At 43.7% G+C, this 9,922-nt stretch overlaps 1 protein-coding gene across 3 annotated transcripts in view; it reads right to left on the bottom strand.

Annotated features, from left to right (window-relative positions):
* The window catches only part of FRMD6 (FERM domain containing 6), a 193,995-nt gene that overhangs the window by 34,018 nt on the left and 150,055 nt on the right, over positions 1-9,922 (bottom strand). For all 3 annotated transcript variants that reach the window (XM_040332677.1, XM_040332678.1, XM_040332676.1), the window contains 2 exons: positions 6,792-6,882; positions 419-498 (listed from right to left, as the gene is read on the bottom strand). In XM_040332677.1, coding sequence (XP_040188611.1) covers positions 419-498; positions 6,792-6,882 — 171 coding nt within the window. The remainder of the gene's footprint in view (positions 1-418; positions 499-6,791; positions 6,883-9,922) is intronic.

Raw genomic sequence — 9,922 nt, 5'->3', positions numbered from 1 at the left:
TGTCCGATGAAAATGGTCCACGGACCGTTTTCATCGGACATGTTCGCTCGTCTGTACAAGGCCTTAGAAGGATCTCTCTCTCCTGGCTTTTTATCTCTCTATTTCTCCTTGTCTCTGCTCCTCTGGAGCTCCACTGACCAATTAGAAAAATAAAATGAATGGAAATAGAAAAGAAACATGGACGATGAGAGCCGTGGTGTCTCCTTCCATGGGTGGTCATTGCTCAAGGAACTCCTTGCAGCCTAAGGAGAAACCTTAGTGATCCATGAAACCCCGACTGAGAAAGATTGGTCTAGGCAATTTTTTTTTTCTGACAAACTCAGAAGAAGTTTCTTATGGATTCTTCCAGCAGTGAAATTCCTCAGCAAAACACAGCCAAGAAATGTGTTGAGCAAACACGTTGGGTCAAGCGACTTACCCTGCTGGCCTCCTTCTTCCATTCCTTGGGGCAGTACTTGTACATCTTCTGCGAGTGTTCCATGTACACATGCTCGTTGTCTGCAGAGAATACACAGAAGAAGCACAATCAGGCTTATGAGACAGCATTTTTTCTTCTTTAAACCTTTATTATTTTGTAAAAATGTTTTGCTAATAAAATTTGATACCAAACAGCTTTTTTAGAGTCGAACTCCAGGCCAATAGTTACATGCAAATGTAATTAATTGCTAGAGGATCTGTATTTCTGTCCAGTCATTTCTGCTATTTACACAGCCCTGCCAGACAACATAGCCAGGTCAAAGACCTCCTTTCCTCTGCTGCAGTTACAGTAAATGAGACCTATAGTCACATCCTACACTTTCAATTGAGAACATTAGCATTATCATTATAATAAAAAATACAAACAACAAAAGCTTACTTGAAAAATCAAAAATGTGAGTGCTGTCGTCTCTTTCCACAACTTTCTGGATTCCCTACATGCTTTGCAGCTTTCTCCTCTGCTGCTTACTTTAAATTTCGAAGGACTACATGTCCCATGGTAGATTGCTGCCTGCAAGCAGTGATTCCTGCAGTGACTCCGCCTCCTTAAACTCCTCCTCTCAGCACCTCCTGCAGTTCAGAAGGCAGGTGTTCCATCAGATTAGGCAACCCGTCCAATTTTGTAACGGAAGTGACATTTTGTCACTGCCATCTTGGTACACTCCGCAGTCGCCCACGGCAGGAATACAGTAGGAAGGTGACAAGCAGACATCTTTATTACACCCACTGGAGTCTTGCATTTCACACTTATTTTTAACAGTAAACTGAGCTTATATATTATTATACAGGATTTATATAGTGCCAACAATTTGCGCAGTGCTTTACAACATGGGGGACGGACGGTGGGCCAGATTCTCAGAAGTTACGACGGTGTATCTCAGGAAACACCGTCGTATCTCTGTTTTTGGCCCCGGGTATCTATGCGAGTGATTCCTAGAATCATTTTCGCATAGATACGGCGTAGATCCGACAGGTGTAATTCTACCCTGGCCGCTAGGTGGTGTTTACGTTCAGTTTTCATTTGACTATGCAAATGAGCCTGAAATGCTGATTCCCGAACGAATTTGCGCCGCGTCGTCGTTTACGTAAGCGTAAGGTTACCCCTGCTATATGAGGGGTAACCTTACGCCAGTCCGTCGTATGCCATGTTAAGTATGGTGTCGGGTCAGCGTCGTCTTTTTCCGTCGGTTACGTCGTTTTACTAAGTCGTCCGCGAATATGACGTTACGTCAATGACGCTCACGTCGGCGTCATTGACGTTTTCCGTCGTGAGCCGAGCATGCGCACTGGGCTATTTTTCCGCCCGGCGCATGCGCAGTTCGATCGGCGCGGGGGCGCGCTTAATTTGAATACAAGCCGCCCCCTTTAAATTACGCGGCCATACGCTGGCCCATTTACACTACGCCGCCGCAAATTACGGAGCAAGTGCTTGGAGAATACGGCACTTGCTCCAGTAAGTTGCGGTGGTGTAAATGGCTTACACTACGCCGCCGCCGATTCTATGAGAATCTGGCCCAGTACACTTACAATACAAATACAGAAGGGATCAGAGGGCCCTGCTCGTTGGAGCTTACAATCTAGAAGATTTATAGTAAAATATAAATCCGTCTGAATCTTTTGATGTTGAATTTTAAAAGCAGCAGTGTTCTGTCAGATCAGCAGGCTGCTTTTAAAATTCAACATCAAAACAGACGAATTTCAAAATACTGTATTACACTATATAAGCTCAATTTACAGATAAAAATAAGTGTGAAATGCAATACTGGTGGGTGTAAAAAAAAAAAAAAGTCAGTTTGCCGCCTCCTCACTGTATCCTTACTGTGGGCGACTGCGCGGTGTACCAAGATGGCCACACCGAAATGTCACTGCCATTACAAAATTTGACGGGTCGCCTAATTGGACAGAAACACAGGCTCTGTGAAATGTGTGACACAGCAGTGCCTATTTACAGGGCATAGTGTGCATGTAAAGCCCTTTGGAGCTTAATAATAGGTGTCAAATCAATGTTCGCTTTCAACTGCAGTAATCAGAAAATTCAGAGGAGCAGGACGGAAAATCTTGAACAAACTAATTTATAACAGAGTGTGTGTATTTTGTTTCCAAAATTGAATGTTATAAGCAAACATTTCGAACGACATTTATTCACTCATCGAATGTACAAGCAATTTTGTACGAATGTTATTTCTAAGATCTACTAATGCGTGGCCAGCTTTTTGTATGCATGACTGAATTTATATTTATTTTTGGAGGTCCGGCCATCCTTGCCCCATTCAGAGATATAGGAACACCATGCTAAAATTTACTAAAGTGCTCCATTTTTTTTTGTAGTTGTCTAGCATAGAGAAAAAAAAGTATAATGTCACAGCTACTTTTGCAAGGCAATAGCCGAGTTTGCATGGGAATTTGGTGCACGCTAAGCGGACTTTTATCCTTTGTGAAAATTGAGGAAGATCCTTAAAAGTAAAGTTTTTGTGCTCGGAGTTCAGCTTTAAAATACTGTACAGCAAATTAGAATTGTGCGGCAGAAGGAACACATGTAAACCTTGTGCCGTCTTTGACTGAATTTCAAGCTTGCTTATGTAAGCATTTTGTTTCTTCTTGTAAATGAAGAAAGGGCTCTTTGCTGTAGATGGCAATTCTGGAATTTACAGGCCCAGGAATGCAAGTCCTGGAGGACACAACCATTAGGACGACTTCAGCTGTCTCCATTCATCACCCTGAACTCCACGTGTTACATCAACACCGCCATTCACAGTGTATACCGCAGAAAAGTGAAAACTCCCCGACAGCAACCAATACTGGGCTGTATGGGACATGTATACAGAGCCATGGGGGTAAAGGGGCAGAAGAGCCCACAAAGAGGCTTGTGGGAGACTACTTATGTGTACCAGAACCACCAAATCCACCCAAATCATCAAAAAATAAAAAAATTATAATAAAATTTATATATATATATATATATATATATATATATATATATATATATATATATATATATATATATATATATATATATATATATATAGTGTGTGTGTGTGAGAGAGAGTGTGAGAGAGGGGGCTGTACTACGGGAACAACCAACAACTAACATCCACATATGTGGTATCGCTGCAATAGTCAGGAGAAGGAGAATTTGGGATGTTCTTTGGTGGTAGGTTATGGTAGTAACAAGAGATATACAGCTTAATTTTTTAAAAATATATATTTATTTTTTTACTATTTTGGGCCATTTTTCCTTTGAGAATAAAAAAAAAATATATAAGATCAGCAGATATCCATAACCATTTACTACCAAATGAAAGCACAATTTGTCCTGAAAAAAAAACGCAGTACAATCCACCTGGATGCACAAAGTAGTTGTGATATGTACGGTCTTACCAACACAGGTCAAAGTTGCAAAATTGTGCTTAGGCTTTAAGTTTTACCCTTAGGCATGAAGGGGTTAAGAACTGTGCGCCAAGCTATTATTGGGTCCGGCGCTTCAACGCACCTTTTTAGACGAGTATTGTGACAAGTCAGGAATGTATTCATAACGATGTGTACATTTACTGAAAAGTCCACTTCAAATAAAACGGTTGTATAAATAGCACAAAAGAACAGAAACCTTCTCTCCAAGCACTAAGTATACAAAAAAAAAAAAAAAAAAAGAATTTGAACTTGACAGCCCAACATGAGTGGATAGGTTGTTCAGCGATTTGTTCTGTGATAAGATCGGGGTCATGTAAGACATCAGACGTGTCCAGGCTGGTGATAGTTGACCCGAGTGCTGAGAGAGGACAGATAAATACCTTCGTAATTATCGCCGGGGATGTTATAGACAAGGTAATAGTACCTTTTCCATCAATCTCCGCCTGCTCGGGTTTTGTTGGAAAGGTGAAAGACAAGGTCCTTATATACATAGAACTGTCATTTTCATTTTCCTTCAGTCTTGACTTCAGAAAGATTGTACTCTGGGTAAAGAAAACCGACGATCATTAAGAAGTGTAGAATCAGGTCATATAGGGCCTGGTGTATAAACCTGTCAGATGACATCATCATCTCAGACAAGTCACATTCAAATCTGCCCTTAAAAAAATGACAGTTGAAGAATGACAGGATGGAAAATGATTCAATGATACAATTTGTCTGGGATTATAATTCCCTCCAACAATGTTAGGCCGGGTTCACATCTATGCATTTTTTAGGGCGTTTTCAGTTTTGCAGAAACACACTACAGTCCATTTAACATGGTTTCCTATGGATGTAGTAAACATCTGTGCATTTTATGGAAAGGGCCAGGGGGACTTTTCAGATTTTTGGTTCCATTTAGCCAGATTCAGATAGACTGGCTTAATTTTGAGGTGGCGTAGCATATCGCATATACGCTACGCCGCCGTAAGTCAGAGAGGCAAGTGCTGTATTCACAAAGCACTTGCCTCCTAAGTTACGGCGGCGTAGCGTAAATGGGCTGGCGTAAGCGCATCTGATTCAAATTGTGAAGAGGTGGGCGTGTTTTATGTAAATTAACCATGACCCGACGTGATTGACGTTTGTAACGAACAGCGCATGCGCCGTCCGTGGACATATCCCAGTGTGCATGCGTCAGATAGCATGCCTAAGATACGCCAAACACTGCCTACGACGTGAACGTAACTGAGGCACAGCCCTATTCGCGTACGACTTACGCAAACAACGTAAAAAGATAGGCCTGTTCCGACGTCCATACCTTGCATGGGCTGCGCCACCTGGGGAGCAGCTTTATCTTTACGCCGGCGTATCTCTAACGTAAACGGCAAAACTAATTGCGACGGGCGCACGTACGTTTGTGAATCGGCGTATCTTGCTCATTTGCATATTAAACGCTGCAAACAACGGAAGCGCCACCTAGCGGCCAGCGTAAATATGCACCCCAAGATACGACGGCGTAGGAGACTTACGCCGCTCGTATCTTAGCCTAATTTAAGCGTATCTGGTTTCCAGAGAACGCTTAAATTTACGACGGCGTAGATTCAGAGTTACGACGGCGTATCTACTGATACGCCGCCGTAACTCTCTGAATCTAGCCAATAGACTTCAATAGATGAAAGGTATGTATTCAAAAATGCACCTGCAAACTGCAAACTGCATAAGTGTGAACCAGGCCTTAAGCTATGGTGACCACATTTCCAAACTACCATTCAGGAACACCCTCCCTTCCCAAAGATCCGCTTGTGCTGTAACGAATCAATGCACAGTGATGGGACACAAGAGGCGGGATTTAGGATTTCTCCAATCACAAGCAGGGGGCGGGATTGTGCTCCTCCAGGCATTCCCGGCCAGGACTGTCAGTGAGTAAAGCGGTGATGTGGCGGCCTTGTTTGGGGCCATCAGGTTTGTATCAGTTTCATTTTGGGACACTGTATTGTCCTGGAATGAATGTACCCGGGACAGACCTGCAAAATGCGGGACTGTCCCGGGCAATCCGGGACACGTGGTCACCCTACCTTTAGCCTCGTTTGAAATTAAAAATTGCGGCAAAATCCACAACCCATGTTTGGGTGCCATTTTTCTTAAGGCAATTTTTGTTTGTGTCCGTACTGCATGGGTTAACTGCCAATTTTTGTCTAGGGGTTCGGAGAGCTGACATATACTTACCTAATCCTCCAATGAGACTGCTCCTTTCCACTCCTACCCCCCCTCGTGTTCTAGTGGTCAGTGGCAGCTGGTGTTTTTTTTGTTTTGTTTTGGGTGGCAGAAAACCACCCCCCCTGCCGCACCTCAAACCCCCTTCCCCGCCAGTTCACTTGCCTGCAGTTGGCACATCGGGGTATCTGTGGGCACACTGGGCAGGGGGACAGGCTACGGCGGGCATCTGGCAGCATCTCCTGTGTCCCATTCCCTTCTGAGATCACGGCGGCTTCCACTGTGCGTCTCCTCCCCTCCTAGGCATCAAATAGGATCGTCTGACCTTTCAGCCAATCGGGAGACGGGTAACAGACCCGCGATTCCGGATTGGTGGAGAGGCGATTCATTGTTAGAAAGGCAAATAAATATTCACTTTTCTAACACATCTGGGTGGGCACCGAGCGAATCCATCCTGTTTTGAAGCCTATTACGGCCTCTGGCTCCAATAAGGTGCTTTAAAAAAAAACACTGCCACTGTAATTCAAGCACTCCCATGTCCTAAAAAAGAGCGAACACCTATGAAAGAATATGTCCTGTACCCTACCACCAGACAATTTACAAGCAACAAAAACGGAAGCTCTAGCTGCAATATGGGAGCTTTTCATTTTCTAAATTCAGACCCGCTTTGCCAAGATATAAGGAAGAGGACTGGACACAAAGAGGTAACTTACTTTGAATAACGCTGAGTCCAAAGAGATGGCAATCTTTCAGCCGGAGGAGGTCACATATTTGGTCTAATAACTCTTGACAAAGTGCTTTAACCTGCAAAAAAAAATAAAAAAATTACATGTTACATCATTGAAGGCAATAAAAAATGTACACACAGTGGACGTAGCCGTGGTTTTCACATAAACACTTTATGTACTTTATGAACGGTTTGTGGTTTACACAAAAGGAAACAAAGGTCACTTAGACCCCTTTCACACTGGGGCCAGCTTTTTTTTTAGCTTACACAAAATGTTAATTTGCCTGGAGCCTAAAAGGGGTTGTAAAGCTTCCCGTTTTTTCCTATGCATTAAGGTGAAAAAATATCCGATGCTTACAAGCCCCCCAGCCCCCCTCCCCCCCCCCCCCCCGTTTACTTACCTGAGCACGCGAAAGTCCTGAGTCGTGAACGCGCTGGCTTCTCGGCTCTTCATTGGATGATTGATAGAGCAGCCATTGGCTCCCGCTGCTGTCAATCAAATCAATGACATGGCACACCGGGGGGCGGGGACAAGTTATACAGTGGCAGCCATAGCCACCAAGTGTATCACACTGGAGCATGCCCACAAGCTAACCCCCTTGGGAGAGCGCTTCCCAGAAGAGGGTTCGCTCTTGCGGGGAGGAGCCGAGACAGCCGCTGAGGAACCCCAGAAGAAGAGGATCGGGACCACTCTGTGCAAAACAAACTGCACAGTGGAGGCAAGTGCTGGTTCACACTACAGCGACATGAAAGACGGCACGACTTTGCGAGGCAACTTGAGGCTACTTTGAGGCACCTTCAAGTCGCCCCCAGGACAGACAACTTTGCCAGTGGCCAATCAAACAATAATCAGCTCTGTGGGAGGGGTTTACCTGAGAATACTATTTTCTCTTCCTGTAAAGTTGCTTCAGTTAAGACACTGATCCGACTTTGGAGACAACTTCCATTGAAATCAATGGGTACAAGTCACCTTGAAGTACTACAGGAACATTTTTTGAAGTCGGAGCGACTTCAGTAGTGTACATCAAGATGGCTCTCATTCACTTTAATGTAAATTCTCATGTCGCGCGACTTGGGGGCAACCCATGTCGCGCGACTTGGGGGCAACCCAAGTCGCGGTAATGTGAATGGGCACCAAGTATGACATGTTTGTTATTTAAAAAATAAAAAACCTTTACTAACCCTTTAATAAAAACTGCAGATAGTTTTTTTTTATTGCAGAAGTGGCATCCTATGTTTCCGCTACAGTAAAGGCTTCTTACCTTCCTGTTCACAATCTTCGTTTGGCTTCATGTACACACTGCCTTCCTTTACCCGCAGCCGCAGGAAAATGCAAAACGCTACAAAATCAGTTTGCGGTTTCCTGCAGCCAGCGGTTTCTATCCTGAACATGAGTCTAAAAGCCTATAGGGTTGATTTACTAAAGGCAAGTTGCACTGTGCAACAGCAGTTGCTCCAGAGATTAGCAAATGCTCTGCCAACTTCCATCACATGCAAGCAAAATTTTATATTTACTTTCCTTGCACAGGATTGGTTACTCTTTGTAAAGTGAAGCTTTACCTCGTTACTAAGCTCTGGAGCAACTGCACTTGCAGCGCGCATAGTCTATTTGCATTTAGTAAAACAACCCCATAGGCCGAGTTTAGGAGCTTTGTCAAAAAATGCCAAAAGTTCCTAAACTCAAGTTTAGGAACTGGTAGTGTACATGAAGCCTAAGGCATCATGTACACATAAACCTAAACCTGAAACAACAACAGGCCCTAGTTAATCATCAGCTATCATACATACCCATAGACCGCTCACCAAATTGGGTGTTGTCACCGTGACCAAACACATATAACCACAGACTCTGACAATAGATTACCTGGGAGGCAAAGGGGTTACTTTAGTGACAAAAGATCATAATAGGTTTTGCTGAAAAAAAGAAAGATTAAAACCCATCTCTTCTGAGGTCAAGGGGTTCCTTACCCATGAAATGGATACAGCGCCCAGAGGCGATTCAGTTCGCATGTGTTGCGCTTTACAAGTCTCTCTCTCTCTTATTTTAAATTCATGGCAAGTGTTTAATACTAAAAAAAAAAAAATTTAGCCTACAACGTCACAGAATCACACAAATCCATCTACAAAAAGCACCATACAAGACCAACAAACAAAAAAACAGAACACAAAACACAAAACAAAAAACACAATACGCTTAGAGCCGGTTCACACAGGGTCAGCACAACTTGCCGACTTCAGAGGCCACTTGCAAAATGACTTCTGTATTGAAGTCAATGCAAGTCGTCCCAAAGTAGTACAGGAACCTTTTTTCTAAGTCGGAGCGACTTGAGTCGCTCCTATTAGAATGGTTCCATTGTACAGAACGGAGCGCGACTTGTCAGGCGGCTAAGTCATCTGACGAGTCGCCCCTGTGTGAACCGGCTCTAATTATTGTAAAATAAAGCATCTATTTTTTCAGCAAACCCTTTTATGACCTTTTGTCATTAAAGTAACTCTTTTGCCTCCCACTCCCAAGTAATCTATTACCAGGGTCTCTGTTTTTATTCATGTACACATAGCCTATGTTGACAACCAGGCGTGGGATTAGTGCTGGTTCTAATGGTTGGGGACCTGTGGTATGGAACCCTTAGGCCTCGTACACACGACCGAGTTTCTCGGCAAAAACCAGCAAGAAACTTGCTGGGAGATATTTTTTTGCCGAGGAAACCGGTCGTGTGTACATTTTCGTCGAGGAAACTGTTGAGAAACTCGACGAGCCAAAAAGAGAGCAAGTTCTCTATTTCCTCGACGGGAGTCTCAAATTTGGACTCGTCGAGTTCCTCGACGGGCTGGTTTTCGACGAGAAACTCGAGCGTGTGCATGCTAAGAAACCCGCGCTTGCTCAGAATAAAGTATGAGACGGGAGTAAAAGTAGCATTTGTAATGGAGAGAAAACATCTGTCAAGCTGTAACAGACTGAAAAGTGCAAATTATCTCTTAAACTTTTACTTAACACGCAAACACATGAGATTAGCAAAAGCAGCCCCAAGAGTTTAGCCAGTGGAATCGAACTTCCCCTGCCGTTGTATGTGTTGTACGTCGCCGTGTTTGAGAACGAGGAGATTTTGTCTTGACAGT

Source organism: Rana temporaria, chromosome 13 (assembly GCF_905171775.1).
Source record: "Rana temporaria chromosome 13, aRanTem1.1, whole genome shotgun sequence".
NCBI lineage: Eukaryota > Metazoa > Chordata > Amphibia > Anura > Ranidae > Rana > Rana temporaria.
This window is presented reverse-complemented; position numbering and strand designations above follow the sequence as displayed.